This window comes from Zeus faber (genome assembly GCF_960531495.2).
Source record: "Zeus faber genome assembly, chromosome: 9".
In the NCBI taxonomy this organism is placed as follows: Eukaryota; Metazoa; Chordata; class Actinopteri; order Zeiformes; family Zeidae; genus Zeus; species Zeus faber.
The window spans coordinates 4,110,420-4,128,392 of NC_137197.1; the positions used below are offsets into that span (position 1 = coordinate 4,110,420).

Below are 17,973 nucleotides of genomic sequence, written 5' to 3' on the forward strand. Positions count from 1 at the left end.
GTTTTCTCCAAATGTGGAGTTGTGTTCATGACAGGCTTTGTCTTGATGCAGGCAACTGGACTTCCATGTGGTTGCAGTGCACTCCACGGCCACACAAACTGTTGCACTGCATCCATACATTCTATGTTCTTTCCGTAATTTTCTTCAAGATTTCCGCCGATAATAGTGGAGTTCCCTCAAACACAAAACTCCGGATCCCGCGCAAAGCGAGAGACAATAATTTGTGCCGAAATGTCTCCACTTGAGCGCGGTGCCGCGTGGAAACGAGGACTCCTCTGTACCGCGCCCGACGCAAAGCTCTGACTTGAATTTGGGCTTTAGAAAGCAAGCGCAGTTCATGAGGGGGAAGGTGAAGTGGGCGTAGAGAACGATACGGAGGGAGTGTGAACCTGGGATCCGCTCCTGTGCCTCCGTTCGTGTTTGCCAGCGTGCACGTCCGCTCTGCCTCCCCCCCCTCAGACGTGCCTCCTCCTCTGGTCCGCGGGACGAGCCGCGGCGCTGATTCACCCGCTCTTCTCCCGGGCGTCACGGCGCTGCGTCGTAGTGGAAACCCCTCCGGCTGTTTTTCGTGCCGTCCGAATGCCTTGGCGATGTGTCAAGTGTAACTCAATTGCGTCCCTTTGGTCGGCGGAGCTCCATCTGTGTGTGGAATGCAGGCTGATGTGTGACCTGCTATTGATTGGAGCTGAATAACTGGAGCTCTGTCGCCCGCTGTCTGCGTTAAGCGGAGTCACAAGGATTTGGGCATCCGGTCAAAGATTTGTCTTCGCCATTTGTTTGCCGTACAGAGGTAGCCATTGTTGTGCCGACGCCGTCCGAGGCGGCCGCGTCGTCTGCAAAAATGTTCCTCTTTTCACGGAGCCCATTCTGATGCAGCCCGGATGGCTCTCTGTTTGCTTCTGATTTGAAGACTGACATGAGATGGATGCTTCATTCTTTACGATCTTTACGATGTGCATTAATACTGATACGATCTTCGTTATCCCTGCCCCTCAAAGTTTTAATCTGGATTGAGAAAGACAAGCTCCCCCAGCACAAACAAAGTGCATTTCACCTCAATGAGAAGAAGAATCTTTCATTAAACCACACTACAACACATGCACATGCTTTGGATGGTGCCGGTGAAATGAGGCCTCTACATTTAACCCATCCTGGCTTGTCCTTCCTCCGGGGGGGGGGCAGCCAGGAGCAGTGGGCAGCATTCGTGGACCCGCCCGGGGACCTGGTGACGAGGGTCCATCGCTAGTCGGACCATGATGTGTGCATGTTTTTGGGGTCCTTCCTGACGTTAGGTGGAGGAAACCCGATGTGAGCACGGGGAGAACATGCAAACTCCACACAGAAAGGCTCCTATTTGGGAGATAACCAACAGCCAACAGCCAACAGCGCCCCGGGGGGCACTGCGCCACCGTGACACACAATGCTAGACTACATTTGAGCATTCACCGGATTCCCGGAGTCATGAACGTCCATTTTCCACAGCGTGCGAAGCGATGGGAGCGCTCCAGCCACCGTGGCTGCCGGGACCTTATTGACTGAAATTGGAAGCTAAATAACCTCCCCTGCCCCACCCCTCCCGTCTCTGCTCCCTCCACGCCTCACCCCCTGGGGCCGCGGGCCAAGATGAGATCCCTCTCAGCTCGCCATCGTTATAATTAGACGGCTATAGGCGGCCGCCGGTGCATTAGCGCTGTGTTGTCACTGTGTTGTCGGCGGGGCGGGGGGCAGGGGGGCGGCGTCACTCAGATCAGAGTGAAATGGAGCTTGAGACGTCGGTTCAAGTTGAGCGTCTGAGCGGAACGATCTCAAACACAAACAAACGAGGTGGTTTCCAGCGGGGATGGGACACATTGACGAGATCACAATACGTCCGACAAATACACCGATAGCGATAATTTGATAATATTTTGGACTTCTGGCGCCTCCATAAGATATTTACTCGCAAGAAATATTAGAGAATTATTAATCATATCCTGATATTATAATCAAGCGGCTACAGGCATTGATTGGAACTTTATCGCAATGCTTCTCAAAGATAACATTTAACTGTGTCACAATATTCGTTGAACCCAAGTTCCAGACCATATCTAGTCCTGTATCACAACATCCATAATATAACAACGTGTGGCCCAGCCCTGCCTACAAGCTCCTCTCGTACACCACCGTGCTGTTTCTGCAGTGTTTGTGCAGCTGTAGTGGTGGTGTGTGCGCGTGCGTGTGAGTGTGGCAGTGTGGTGTCTGGCTGACGGAGGGCCAGGTGGATCTCCGTCAGCCAGAGACAAGCTGCCACCACCCCCCCCCCCCCTTGTTTTCAGTAGATTGTGAGGTAAACAGACTTATTATATCCTAGCGTGGCCAGTCTAGCAAGTGTTTGCTCATGCACGTTTGAAAACATGTTGACTGCTGCTTATCAGTGTCACTGTTGACACAGTCGACTAATACTACAGCGCTCGCCGGGCCGCTTCACTTTATCGCCGCACTCTGGATAATTGCCAGGAGTGACACGGCTCTCAGGGTCAACAATCACGTTCTCCATGAAAGCGGATGATGAGTTTCGCTCAAAGATGTGGCCGCTTTAAAACCCTTAAAACCCGTGTGCAAATAGACAGAGATAACTACATATTGGTTTTTACCTTGAAGTGTGCCGCTCGGCCGCGGCGGGTTTTCCCCGGCTCTCCACGCGGCCTCTGCCTCCTTTCTCCTCAACCCAGTTGTTCGGATCGTGTTTATTTTCTATTGTTTTGCTGTGAAGCGGATCCATGTGTTTGTTTTCCCACAATATCATCGTCGCGCCTGAGGCCGAAAATAGAGAAAAGCGTTTCTACTCGTCAACAACGCCGAGGAACAAAAGGAGTCCGGAGACCAAGATCACGTTTGATCCCGTTATTATTATTTTTTTTAAACCAGCTCCCACAAAAGATTTTCCTGCAAAGTTTATTATGGGAAACTTTTTCCTTCCCGGGCCGTTTAAAATAGACGCGGGGGGGTCTCGTCCTTTGTTCCCGCGCCCTGGATAGCGGGGGGGCCGGCGCGGACTCGGTCGGACGTCCGAGCCACGCCGGACGCGCAGAATGCCGAGCCGCCGCCGCGCTTTGGGTTTGAGAACGTCGGGGCCGCGCCGGTGATCGGGGCGGGGCCTCGGGACCGGCGCCTGTGCTGCGGCGTCGCAGCAATACTGCAGGGCCGGAAACGGGTCGGACGTGTAAAAGCTGAGCGGGACTGGGACCATTTTCAAGACTCGGTCTCCCCTGACGTTCCGCTATTTTTATTCGGTCGGATCTCGGCAGCGTGAGGAACGCAGACGGAGGTGGCGTGTGTTACAGTGCAGTGTGCAGGCCATAACAACAACAGTTATTCCGTGCAGGCGTCGCTGATGTTTGTGCTGTGGCCCGGGTTAGAAACGAGCAAAAGCCATCCAGGAGACATCTCCAGGTTTTAGTTCCACTAGATTCATAATCCTGGTTTTTGATTTGGACGGTTATTCCTTTATAACTTTAAATATGCAGTGATTAAAAAAAACAACAACCACGTACCACAATTTTCTTTCCGTTTTCTTTCGTGGGTTATTCATACGTTTCAACCCCGAGTCGGTCCAGTTGACAAGCGGGGGTGGGGGGCGGTGGGGTGGGCTTGGCTGGGTAGGGTGGGGGGAGGTCTGGCTCAGCCTCCGCCCTCGCTTCTCAGCACTTGGACCGTGATGGATGGTCTTAGACATGCTCTGCAGGACAGCGCTGGGTGGGATGGCTCATTATACACTGTCCTCCTTCTCATGATTTACTCCCCCAGGTCAGGGTGGTCCACCCCCAGCTCTGAGAGAGAGAGGGAGGGAGAGAGGGAGGGAGAGGAAGGGAGAGAGAGAGAGAGCCGAGCGTCCATGGGCGTTGGTTTGCTGTAGATCTTAGGTCTTTTGCTCGTCGGCCCCTCATCTCCCGCCTTTTAAGGTTGGTCCGTTCAGCCCCAAACTGAAACATAGTCGTTCAAAACGTGTCGTTCTGAGCTCGGTCCAGTCGTGGGGTTTTCTTTTCATGTTCGGACGACGGGCAAGGTCCGTCTTTTTAGGGTCGTCTCAAGTAAAAAAAAAAAAAAAAAGCCCTGCTTGTGCACAGACTGGTATTTCATTTTCTGTGTTCCATTCAATGCTTTATTTCACGTTTGTTTACGGGATGTTATTGCACCGAGGGGTCTCTTTAATCCCTGCACACCAGGCTGTGCATTATCTGGCGCTGGCCTGAAGAGAGCGAGCGCTTTTCCGGTGGAAACTGCTCTTTCTATTTTTAGCCGCGATAAAGCCGTCCTAAATGAGTTGTCTGTGCTCTGTGCTTCGATGGCTGTTTCTGCGCTCGCAGCCGGGGCTATCGCTGGGAGATGCCTGGAATAATCCTGCCCGGGTTGCACTGACCTCTCGGAGCCGGGCGCCGGTCCAAGTCTCAATTAAGTGATGTTCTCCCGTCTCCAGAAAAGGACATAACGTTCGTGGGCTGCCTGTCGCTGGAGCTGGAGCTCGGGCCGGTGCCACCCCCTCCCCCCCCTCCTCCTCCCGTCACTGAGGGGGAGATGGAGATCGCCTGAAGTCCTCTGCAGGACGAGAACAGGAACCGCTCTCTTGCTCTTCTGCATCCTGGCTTCCCTGTACAATGGCTTTTTTTTGTGTGTGTGTGTGTGTGTGTGTGTGTGTGTGTGTGTGTGTGTGTGTGTGTGTGACAATGAGGAAGTTGGCATCCAAATGAAGTATGGCTTCCAGAAACCATAAAGAGCTGATGCTGGTCTTCAATCAGCTTGTCAACTACTCTGTTCAATTGTGATGAAGGAGAGGACACATTTATCCAAACCCCAACACTTGATTTTAGTGAAGGATCATCAGAAATATAATAAATATATATATGCATAATATCAAAATACTTGAAATAATAACACATTAAACAATGATGGTATTGTTTAATATTATAATGCTGCTACTTCTACTACTAATGATAGTAATAATATTGATTAATAGCTCAAATAATACAATTGAATACTTCAATAATAATATTACAGTACGTTAAGTGCACTGATATTTCTCCTTTGTGGTACTAGTGTGGCAGCAGTTCCTCATAGAACACAAATTGATCAGAATTACAAATGGACCGGACAAACTTTGGTTGTCTTCTTTTGTTTGTATGTATGTTACCGCTCCAAGAAGCACTGAAATGTCGGAAAGGCGCTGTGTTTGTTGTATTGGTTTATTTTTGCTGCTGTACTGTATTCCAACGGTTCAACTGAGGCCTGTCTGCTGTCGGGTGGAGCCTCAGGTGGAGGAGGCGGATCAGGTGGCGCCTCCGTCCTGCTCCATACCTCTAAGCTATAGATGTATAGTTTAGATAAGGATGTGTTGACATTACCTCACCAGACCTCACCAACGTATCCCTGCGTATGGAAATGAGTTTAACAGAAGTCTTTCACTGTGTAACAGGGAACTGAAAGAAAAAACAAGCACGAGATATTTCCTTGACTATTTTTAACAGGTTTTCTTTTTCTTTTTTCACCCTGGCTGGTCTTTTTTTTATGCCTTTTTTTTAAGTTAACCTTTATTTATACGTTAGTGCACGCACAGCTCTTGTACACAGCCTGTTACTGGTGGTGCACTTACTGTGCACACAACATGGACAAGCACATGAAGGCATGAGGCCTGGAGCCCCACGCCAGCGTTCCTCTGGTGGTGAACCAACTGGGAAAGCGGTCCGAGCCCCGGTGCCGCCGCAGCTCCTCAGCGACTCCCCGGAGATTACGATCACACCACCTGCATTTCCTGAATACGCACACCGCCGCGCTCACTCTGCCACAATGCAATCTGGGAGAGAACGCACGGAAGAACTGGCTGCGCGTTGTTTTCTAAAGGATATTGCAGATCTCATCTGGAAGATCTACTGCAAAAAAAACCTAAAAAAAACCTCAAGAGCCTCCGCATTGGAATCACGCCAATGAAATAATATTTAAATATTTTTCTATGTTTATTAATATTATGATCAATATGATAGATTTTTATATATTGTGCTTAAAGGTGATGCCACAGCATATGTGTGACAGCTTACAGATAAAACTCCAAGATGGAAAAGAAAATACAGATGAAAATTGTGTGTGTGTGTGTGTGTGCGTGTGTATGTGTATGTATGTGTGTGTGTGTGTGTGTGTGTGTGTGTGTGTGTGTGTCCTCATGTACAGTACATACAGGCAGTTATTATGAGCAGCTCTTTACAAAACACAGGAGACACAATATGATCAATGTTTCCGCTTTGTGTGTGTGTGTGTGGGTGTGCGTGTGTGTGTGTGTGTGTGCGTGCGTGTGTGCGTGTGTGTGTGTGTGTGTGTGTGTTGATAGTTGGGGGATGGGGGGGGCTAAGACCTTGCGGCATTCTCTGTGTTGATGGAGGAGACTCTGCAGCAGGATCCATGTGAGAGCAGCGGCAGGAGGAAGTGCATGGCTGGCAGATGGCCAGACCCCCTCCCACACGGAGGCCCTTTGAGATGGCACTGGGTGCAGACACGCGGGGCCCACCTCTATACACGTCACCTCTGAGTCACCCGTTCACCCAGTTGTGCTATGAAGTCATAGTTGTCTTTATTCTCGTCTCCACTCATTTATTTTTACCTTGCACTATTCGGACCTTGCACTTTCTTTGAATAGATCAGGGGTTCCCAAACTGGGATCCATGGCCCCCCAGGGGTCCGTAAAGGAATTGCAGGGGGGGAATTTTATACTTTTTATCATATTCATCCAAACGATATATTTAAATATGTATATATTTCACAAAATACATTTGATATATTTCTTTCATTGCATGTTTCATCATTTATCTTTCTTGGTGTGCTCAAATATAGACAAATATACATCTTGTGTGTGGTCCAACACACATGTCTACTGCAGTGTTTCATAGACAAATAATAAAGGGCCAGGGTCTCCAGGCAGAGCGTAGTCAGCCAAGGGGGCCTTCCCATAAAAAAGTTTGGGAACTCCTGGCATAGATTATGGAACTGCTCACGTGTGTTTTTCGATGAGGTGATCTGTGACGAGGGTGTGTAAATAATGTCATTAACTGCAGCTCGTGAGCGAACTGGCGCGTCGTCGTGTGTATACGCGCGATCCTTAGCGGCGCAGTGGGCGGGGTCCGCTTTCAAAAGCCGCGTGCAGGCCCTGTTGTTGTGTTGATGTTGGTTGGCTGGTTGGTCGGGGTCCGCTGAGCAGCTCCAGCTCGCGCTCGGCGCCGCCCTCGCACCAGGGATGTCAGGCCAGGAAGTACGTTGGAGGAGTAACACCTGCCGCCTCCGGAGAGACAAGACGGAAAGCAGCCACAACCGCACACAGCGCAGCTCCCTCTCCTGCTCCGCGTGCAGCCAGGCTCCTCTCGCTCTTCTCTCCACGTCTTCCTTTTCTTCCCCTCCGAGCTCAATGCTCTGTTTGATCAAAGTTAACACCCTAACTGAAGCCCAACTGTTTGGTTTGCCGTCGTCACGGCAACACTCGGCACAGCACGCGTGGGGAGGATCGTCTAACCGCCCGTAATGGGAATTCTATTTCTCGTTGATTCGAGATAACTTCATTGTCGCGCTAAGGAGGTTTTGAAGCAGCGGTGGATGAAGTACTCAGACCTTCTCCTTGAGTAAAAGTACAAATACCCTGAGACAAATGTATTCAAATAGAAGTGAAAGTGACCACATTGACATTTCTAACAAGGTACAAGTATTTTAGTACTTGCTCTTAAGTGTCCTTAGTGTAAAAGTAGTTTAGTACTGCAGTATCAAAAAGTCCAGTGCCCTGATATAACAGCCTGTTTAATACTTCATAATGTTCAACTGCAGCTTTTTTTCTGCAGATGAGGTTCACGCAGATCCTTGTTAAAATGTAAAATAAAATGGTGGCGGTGTCGTAGTTATTTACAAATATATACAAATATAAATCAAGATTAAGTGTAATGAAGAGAAAGTCGAAAGTCCTACGTACATTTTTCAAGCACCTGCCTTCACTTAAGTAGAGTAAAAAAGTACTTTCAGCCACAGTCTGTTTTGAAGTGAGGCAGCGCGGTGTAACAGAGGCTATTGGTTCAGGAAGTGTTTTCATGTTATTTTTAATCTGCTCTTAACCGCCATCTTGCCCCATGTCTGTTTGTTATTTCCAGGCGTGGAAGAAGCGCTGGTTTGTGCTGCGCAGCGGCCGGATGAGCGGCGACCCCGACGTGCTGGAGTACTACAAGAACGACCACTCCAAGAAGCCCATCCGCGTGATCGACCTGCACTGCTGCGAGCAGGTGGACGCCGGCCTCACCTTCAAGAGGAAGGAGTTCCAGGACAGCTTCGTCTTCGACATCAAGACCTCCGACCGCACCTTCTACCTGGTGGCCGAGACCGAGGAGGAGATGAACAAGTGGGTGCGCTCCATCTGCCAGCTCTGCGGCTTCAACCAGTCCGACGACAACCACGGTAAGGGGGGCCTTCCAGGGAGCTTCCGGGAGCCTTCCAGGGGCCTTCCAGGGGCCTTCCAGGGGCCTTCCAGGGGCCTTCCAGGGGTCTTCCAGGGGCCTTCTAGGGGCCTTCCAGGGGCCTTCCAAGGGCTCCTTGGACCGTGGCTTTCTGGAGACTCTGGGAGTTTCCAGAAACGGGCAAAGTCAGGGAATGTTGGTCTTTCTCTTTGGAGGCTAATAAGCCTGCAGCCTAATAACTATGTAGAAAAGTACGTAAAGGCTCCATGCTGACAAGTTATTTGTCTCGCTTACAATTGACTAAAATGACATTTGATTACTTTCATCAGCCCAGGGATTTGGGGATTTGGTCGCGGAAAAGTCAGGGAATTCCACCTTGCATTTCCAGTGGGATCCCTGCTCTCTCTCTCTCTCTCTCTCTCTCTCTCTCTCTCTCTCTCTCTCTCTCTTTTTTACATGTAGTCCTGCTCTGAACTCAACAGATCTGGGTCACACATATGGGTAAAATAATGGGACTTGGACCAGACTTTGACCGGCTCCCTCTTTTTGAGCCTCTCTCTTTCTTTTGTTTATCTGTGTCTCAAGTCGTTTTTTCGTCCTGTTTTTCGTCCAGCTCTTCGTCCCAATTTTTTCCTGTCCAGTTGAAAAATCAGTCGGAGGTTTGGCCTTGCTGTTCTCTTCCCGTGCTTAAAAACAAAACAAAACAAAAAAAAAGGTTCCCTCCATACTACACAAGATCCTTTTGTTGTTTCAGTTAAAATGGATAACTTTTTCTAATTTCGGTTGAAATCTGAGTCTGGGTCAGTTTAGCTGTTGCATAAAGAATCGACAGGATAAGTGTATATGACTTTCATCTCAGGTTGTTGAGTTGAATTTAAAAGTCAGACTTGGCATCTCAGGCCTTATTAATATCTTTGTTCCCGTCACTTATAACTGTTCACAGCAGAACTTTAAATCTCCTTTTATTATAAATGATGAAATAAAGGAGTTGTACATGATGGGAAGCAAAGCTTTAGGCCTGGGTTGAAATATACCAAACCTATCCCATCATAGTATCATTGTCTATCATCGTCCTGTCATTGCCCAACAGCATTTCATTTCCATTACTCCTCTGCTGTGCTTTATCTTATTATTTTAAAGCGCTTGTTGCTCGGTTGTCAAGAAAAAAAAACAAAACAACAATCTGATAGCAGACGACCATCCACACGATATCGCTGGCAGGTTTTTTTTTTTTGTTCCCTTCTCTGTTGAGAGAGTAGAGTGGAACATCGCTGCCAAATGGACGCCATGTCCGAAAGTGTTATTGATTTTTCCCCATCCTTTGTTTTGCTGGAGACGGGCACTGATCCATCCTTGTCCTCTGCAGAACAATGGGGAGGGTTCACACAATGGGAAATCCTATACGGAGTGCGGAGCTCAGCAGCCCAATAAAACACAGCCACTTTCTGCTCCGGGTTTTGTGCCGCAACCTCTGCTTTTCACATCCCATAATGAAGAGAATTTACCTGCTTTGCATGTTTGGATGGGGAGCGTTTACGAGACAGGCCAGGCCCCAGAGCTGTTTTGGGTAGGTGTTGGCTTTTTACTGCGACATACCATGCTATTAATAGTCGTTTAATTGCGAAATGCTTGGTATTTAAGCATCCGTCCCACTCTAGGGAAACACAGCGAAAGGTAAAACTCAGCCAATATCAACCCTCAAAACCGCAGCTTTATCCCTCTTAAACCAGGCCGTAAACACGCTTTGTGTTTTTTTTTTTCTTTTTTTTTTTCCCGACCATCTGCCGACGCGTTGACGACGCGGCCGATCGCGGCGGATGGCCTGGTGCGCGCGGCGTGGCCGGGTGTGGAGGGGAGCGCGAAAGGAAAACAGTCTCTGGTTCCGCTGTCTTCCCCCGCTCGCCTGTTATTCTCCGCTTGTTTGCGCGCGCCCCGAGGCCGACTGGCCCCTCGTTTGTCGGCCGCCGTCTATTCCTGTTCCCGCGTCGGTTGCCGTCGGCGGCGACCCGGAGGTTTGTCGGAGAAAGACAGAGAACCGAGGACGGTGGAAGCCATGGATGTGGCTCTCCCTTGTTTTTTTCCCCGACAAACGACAACCTTATCTGGTCCAGAAGACAGGCACCGGACCCGTCGCTCTGCTCGCTCATAGACCGTGCACGCAGATAGACACTCGTTGTGCCCTCCCCCACCTTTCCCTCCTCCTCTCTCTCTCTCTCTCTCTCTCTGTCTTTCTCTCTCGCCCCCTCTTTACACACACACACACACACACACACACACACACACACACACACACACACACACACACACACACACACACACTCACACTCAGAAACATAAGCCCAAATCAGTTTTGATGCAGACCATCTGCCTCCGCACCCTCCCTGTAAAAGAGGCTTTGCATAAGAGACATTTATGGACCTTTGCTGGCTCCGTCTCCAGAGACGGGGGAGGGTTCCATACGACCCCCCCCCCCCCCCCCCGCGCCCCACACACACACACACACCCTCACACACACACACACAACTGTAATGCAAAGTGCAAAACCTGGCTGCCCCTACTCAAGACAAATTGCTTCCATCTCCACAACCGAGTGCGGCCATTTGATGCGCTCTGGGTATCGACTGAGCACTGTCCATCATATGGAGTATGGGACGGTTCTGTGGCGTTCAATGCCATATTTTGGTACCAAAGCACTTACTTTGTGCAGCATCAGCCAAAATACGATGAAAGGTCAGTACAACAGGAGTAAACAGGTCGCGACATCGATAAAAGCGAAGCAGGGCGTGTTTTCCTTTTGAGAACTATGAATTCTGGTGTAAAAATAGAGAAATGGTGTTGAAATAAGTGTTGTTTCGGCACCGAATCACAGAGGTTGTATTGAGTTATTTTCAAATGGGGACAAGTCCTGCAGCCAGGTAACAAGGTGCTGTCGTTTTGGGAATTCAAAGGAATGGAAAATAACTGAGAACTGGGCTCCTACAAAAATGTTAAATCTTTCTTAAATCCAAATTATTGACGATAACTTACGACAACCTTCATCCTGGCGTCTGGAGGTGGGAGGCCTTCACTGCACCTCCAGCGGGAGCTGAAGGCGGGAAACCGACGTAGCCGCTCATGGTTGATGGAAATGATTAACAACACTGGAATGCATCCTCCAATAATCCCGCTGCCTGAGCCGCTACCCACTGTATAATACTGCAATCATTCCCAAGGCGGTGTTCTTTTCTGTGATAATGGATACAAGAGTTGTATAATAATTATGTGGCACAGTCAGGTGTGACCACCAGAGTCCCGAAACGCAGGAAAGAACGAAGTACGGCGCTAACGTTATTATAGAGCGGCCCGGTCCAGGCGTCATCCAAGGGAGTCACGAAGACAAAGTAGTCTCAAAACTAATTTTAAACGTGTGACAGGTTTTTCAGTCGCCGAAATAGATTTGCAAATATGTAGGTGATCAGTCAGGCGAGCACCAGCCGTCTGGTTTGCTAAGTCGGAAAGCATTCCTCAAAATTCACTGTTTTCCAGTTTGTTTTTCCTCCGTCGTGTTGAGCGTTGGAGAAAGATTCCCGTTCAACGCGGCGCTGACCCGCCGGTTCCCGCCGGGATCTTGTGCCCCCCCCCCCCCCCCCGTTTCTGTGATTTATGTTTCTTTGACCGCGCTGGTATCGATGGTGGAACCCTGATCCAAACGTCTCTTTCAGTCGATGGTCGGTTGTTTTTCCTCCAGGGCAGCTGCTGCTGCTGCTGCAGCCAGCGTGCCATCAAACGTGGGAGTTACCTCTCTCCTGAGGAGGGGAAAGGCTGGGGCTGAAATCCTGAGAAGTTAGTCACTCGTACCAAGCAAATATTACAAAACTCAGCGGCCATTTGTCGACATTTTCATCAAGGATCCTGCTGATCTGAGAGGTCTTCCTTCATCCGATCCTGCTGATCTGAGCGATGAAGGTCATTCGAGCGAGACGGCCTTTTGGGTCGCTGAAAGTTAAAAGGTTGCCGAGCCATGATTATGAAACAATGAAGCTTTATTACGAAATGATGACTTCTTATTAGCTCCATGAGGAGTGGACAGCGTGAACCAGGGGACTGTGGTTCTGGTACCTGTCTGTCTGCATTCCCATACTACCCATAAATGAGTGGGAACCACCCGGAGTGTTGCTCAGGCCCTAGTCACGTCTGGGAGTTCTATAAAATCACAGCCGTGGATTAATCGCACAGGGTCGATAACGTTATCGGCGACCTAAAACTCCTCCGGTGGAAAGAGTGACTCCTCCAAAAGCGAGGGTTCCGCCGCGTTCGGCTCCGGCCGGACGCTCCCCCTCGGCCCCGCGGGCTCTGGGGGAGCAGGAGGTGGGCCCATGGCATCCCTTCGGGTCCTCCCGAATGATGCAAACGCATTTCTTTCCTGTTTCTCCTCTTTCTTTCCCTCTCCCACCCTTTTGGCTGTTTCTCTGCCATTCCCCGCTCCTCACATCCAATCTGTCTCTCTCTCACAGACCGTCTGATACGGACCTTATTTGGGTTGCTCACTGTCCAATTTAAGCAAAACACTAGAAAATCATGGGGGACATAAAATCATAAATATCGAGGTTGGTAGTAGCTATATTCACGGTTGCAGTGAATATCACCAAAAAAACACAACTGGTCTGGGAACCGAGAAATATGATCTAGTATTGATCTTGAAAATGCAGAACATAAAACCCTGTTTGGTTGCACTTCTAAGGTGCTGTCCCTGCAGCTCAGAGACTCAGCTACCGAGACTGAAACTCAGACACACGCAAAAAAACAGTGCTTCACGTCACTTTGTTTGCCAGCGGGTGTGTCCTAACAACCGCTGGCCACACAGGAGAAGAGGAGGCGGCAGAGGCGGAAAGCTCCACGTTGAGAGGCTCTTTCAGAAGAGATGATCACATCTTCTGTACGCGCCGTTTCCTATTCATGGATACGTCACTGTTGTTTTGATAGTTACTGGACCATTGTTTCCGACCCATTTCCCAGGTCGTCGAGTCTATTTCTTTGGACTTTTAGGCCTTTTCAGCCGATTTCCCCTCCTGCCTCCGCCCCTCACCCCCCCCCACCCCCGAACGAAAACTGGGAATGTGTTTACATGATGCATACATACAACATGTTACATACAACACCATGCATGAGCAACACCGTGGCATCCAGTGATAAATGAGGTTGATTCTCTAGGAAAAATAGATTGGAAGCAGGGGCCACTGCGTTTTGAGGATTCTTCTGTGTAGCTGAGTCACGAGGGCCGCAAAGAGTGTAAAGAGGTGGAAATTGTGTGAGCTTCTAGTCGCCACACTTCACTTTGTGGCGATTACTGGTTTAACCAGAACCCCAGAGTCTAAACTTTTGATATCAAAATTTGTTATTCCACAACAATACGTGCAGCTTGTGTACCGCAGCTGTAGAAAAACATTCAAATAACTCCCGAATGCAAAACCAACCCTGGAGGTGGTGCACTGTACATCTTCATCGTGTGTTTTCACCGGAACTAGGGCCGGCAAACCCCTTCCGCAGGTCCCGCTGTGGATGTTAAAGTAGGTGCTCGGTCGCGCTCCACGCACACAGACACGTGTTCCTCAAGCTGTGTTTGCCGCTGACTCCTCCCCTCGCAAAGTGCCCTTCGTAGGAATTGATTTTTGCCGAACTAACGAGACTCTGTGGTACTGGAAGGTCAGGTTTCTGCTGCCATTAAAATGTCTGGGAGCGGAGCTGGCTGCTTTCTGTGGCTGCCGTGCATCCCAGAATACCACTTTCCGTTGCCAGGGCAACAGCCAAGATGGCCTGGCTGAAAAACAGAGACTGAGGGGACATTGTGTGCACCATCATCAAAGTCATCAAAGAAGAGGCCCATTATTCCTGACCTTCCGAACGGGGAAGGAGGATGCCGGCCGCTGTGACTCATGATATGGGTCCGATTCTTTAGAAAAGATTAAAAAAAAGGCGATTTCTAAAAACGTGCACAAGCACAATACGGAATTCATCAATAGAGATCGTGCAGTGTTTAAGATAAGACAAGAGAACACTTTACTGATCCGCAGCAGGTAATACAGTTGCAGCAGAAGTTGACAGAACAGTGCAAGAAAAATGTAAATAAAAAAATAACCATTCAATGATGCCAACTAGTGAGCCCATATTTGACAGATTTTAGTCAGCCACAACATTAAAACCACCAATAATAGTCACTTATATTGTGTAGCTCCCCCTCGTGCCCCCAAAACAGCTGTGACCCGTGGAGGCATGGACTCCACCAGACTCTGAAGGTGTCCTGTGGTATCTGGCACCAAGACGTTGGCAGCAGATCCTTTAAGTCCTGGAAGTTGGAGGTGGGGCCCCCGTGGATCAGGCTTGTTGTTCCAGCACATCCCACAGATGCTCCATGAGATCAGACCCTAACCCCACCCATCCACTCGATGTAGAAGAAAGGGTGATTCATCAGACCTCCACCTTCTTCCATTGCTCCATGGTCCAGTGGTGACGCTCACGTGTCCATTGTAGGTGCTTTCAGGGGTGGACAGGGGTCAGCATGGACACTGTGAGCTCCCATACGCAGCAAGCTGCCATGCACTGTGTGTTCTACACCTTTCTATCATAGCAACATTCACTGTTTCAACACCTTGTTCTACAGTCGTTCTACTGTGGGATCCAACCAGACGGACTAGACTTCACTCCCCACGTGCTTCAATGAGCCTTGCCACCCATGACCCTGTCACCGGTTCACCGCTCGTCCTTCCTTGGACACTTTTGGTAGTAACCACTGCAGAGCGGGAACAGCCACAAGACCTGTGCTTGTGAAGATGCTCTGACCCAGTCGTCCAGCATCACAATGTGCTCCTTGTCAAAGTGGCTCAGATCCTTACGCTGCTCCAACACATCAACTTCAACAACTGACTCTTCACTTGCTGCCTCATAAAATAATAATATATAACAGTATATATATAATAATAATATGTAACAGTATATATATAATAATAATATGTAACAGTATATATATATATATATATATATATATATATATATATATATATATAATGTATAACACTATATATAATAATAATAATAATAATATATAACAGTATATATATAATAATAATATGTAACAGTATATATATATATATATATATATATATATATATATATATATATATATATATATATATATATATATAATGTATAACACTATATATAATAATAATAATAATGATGAATAATAAAGTGAAAAAAATTAAGTACAAATATAAAGATATATATATATATAAAGATATAGAGTACATTGAAATAAATATGTTAGAAAATAAATATAATAATTGTGTTCAATGATGCCAAGCTGTGAGCCCAGCAACAGTGCAATAATCTGCAATGATGATACGGATATTAAATCTATTTTTATAATATAACTGGGAATAAGTATATTTGGGATAAATAATTGGTTGTGCACAGCTCCCCTGGTGGTGCTTAGGTGGAGGTTGGTGTGTTTTTATCAGATCCTGGGTGGGTGGTGTGTGTCCCCATCCAGCTCAATGGGGCCACTGAATGGAGCCGTGTCTCGTCCATCCCCGGCTTTGTTGTTTTGAAGCCTCCCGCCTCCCGCTCCTTCCCTCCATCTGGACCCGCCGCCGCTCCGCCGCCGTCGAGCTCTGATTGTCGTCCTTCAATCGCTTTCAGTGTTCCGGGAAAAAAGAAAAATGCTGATTTTGTGGATTGTCTTTTGTTCTTTTGGCTGAAGGTGTGGAAAGATGTGAGGTTTTTTTTTTTTTGTAGGAATGGCAAGAAGGAGAAATGGGAAATCTCTGACAAAGACAATCGTTTGTCATAATTGAAGCCTGAGTTATCCAGGAACTGAATATTTAAATGGCCGACTGACTAATGGAGATTTAACTGACTGAACTAAATAAATTTTAATGATAATATGCAGGTCGTTTTTTAAAGTGGAATGCGTGTCCAGATTCAGAGATTGCAGATTCCAGACAATGATATCGACAAAATCAGAATTTTATCGTCACTACAAACTCTCCTGGCTCATTGCATCTTCAGCTGTTACGGGGAGCATTAATTTACTGGATATACTCTTCTAACTTCCTGCTTTGTTCCTCAAACCAGAAGATCCGCGCTGAAAGTCACTAAAACTGTCATTAAATTATTCAAACATAAATTATTCACCTATTGAAAAAAAAAACATGAAATTATTATGAAAGTCCTTCTTTAATATCTCCCTTTGTGGGGGAAGATCACACTCCAAACATGGAGAAGGAATCTGCATTTCTCTGAATACCTCTTTGGGTTTAGATCTCTCAGTGACCTTCATAGATTAATCAAATAATCCAGATAATCAGGCGATTCCTTGACGGAAGATAACTGTGGCTTCTTGGGTTCTGGCTGTTGTTGGTGTTTACTGTTCATATGTGGTTGTGTGCGGTCACCGTGGTCAGGATGTTTTTGACCAGCAGATATCCCTCCTTCCTCTTTAACACATACTGGTATCCTAAAAATACCTTTCCTAGAACATATTGTGTGTTATCACCAGGTGAGTTGCATTACATTTCACTGCATATATGTATGAAAGTATGTATATGTATGTGACGAATAAACCTCTTGAATCTTGAATCTTGAATCCCACAAGTCAGTGCACATCGTGTTATGTATGTATGTATGCGTGAGTATATATACATGTATATGTGTATATGATATCCTGTATAATTGTAGTGTTACTAGGGTTAAAAATATTTCATGAACCACTGCCGCTGACCCCAGTGGGAGGTGAAACTCAGCGCTTCATGTGGTGGTGAGACAGCACGGCTAACCAGACCCATGGAAACAAAGGCGCACGGAACAGATCGACAGTTCCACGCAGCCGAGGCAAACTGCCAACAGACTGACCCATTCACCCAGGAGGAAAAAAGCACTCAAGGTTATTAGATTGAAAACCTCCCATCGTGCATTGGGAGGTCGGTCTAGTTGAGTGTACGGTGTGTTTGGGACCGGTAGGTTGCCGGTTCCAGTGTCGGGGAAGAAAACACGGGTGAATGTTAATCCATATTAAAAGAAAAAAAAACTACATCTAAAATAAAAACGCACTGCTTTGGCGCACGGATCGTGGGAGAGCCGGGCACAGTCGACACCGTCAGACAGGAAGCGTCGAGGCACAGAGTCGGCCCTGCCGAGCTATTCGGGGCTGAAGCCCCTAACGATGCATAACGAACCGTCCCCAACGTTCTTTTACCGTAATACCTGAAAGTGGGGGCACAAAAAATCAGCATCGTCTACCAAGGCAAGTTCACCGCGCCGGAGCGAGGTGCTGAACAGCCGCGGTTCCGGTACAGAAACCCGGTGATGAACCACGATGGGGGACTGTGGCTCCGCCAGGAAGCCTCAGGAGCCGCGTGCTGCTGTCAGAAACGACCACGTGTGCTCCGTCCACATTTCCTGAATAATAAAGGTTGAAAGCCAGCCAACCCCCCGCTATTTCCTTCTTCCTCATCCTCCAGCGCCAGACGGATATGAGATGTGGTTATCA

The 17,973-nt window shown here is 48.0% G+C and overlaps 1 protein-coding gene across 1 annotated transcript in view; it reads left to right on the plus strand.

The window, feature by feature from the left end:
• gab2 (GRB2-associated binding protein 2) overlaps positions 1–17,973 on the plus strand; it is a 45,383-nt gene that overhangs the window by 11,497 nt on the left and 15,913 nt on the right. The window contains exon 2 of the mRNA XM_080007516.1: positions 8,151–8,451. Coding sequence (XP_079863642.1) covers positions 8,151–8,451 — 301 coding nt within the window. The remainder of the gene's footprint in view (positions 1–8,150; positions 8,452–17,973) is intronic.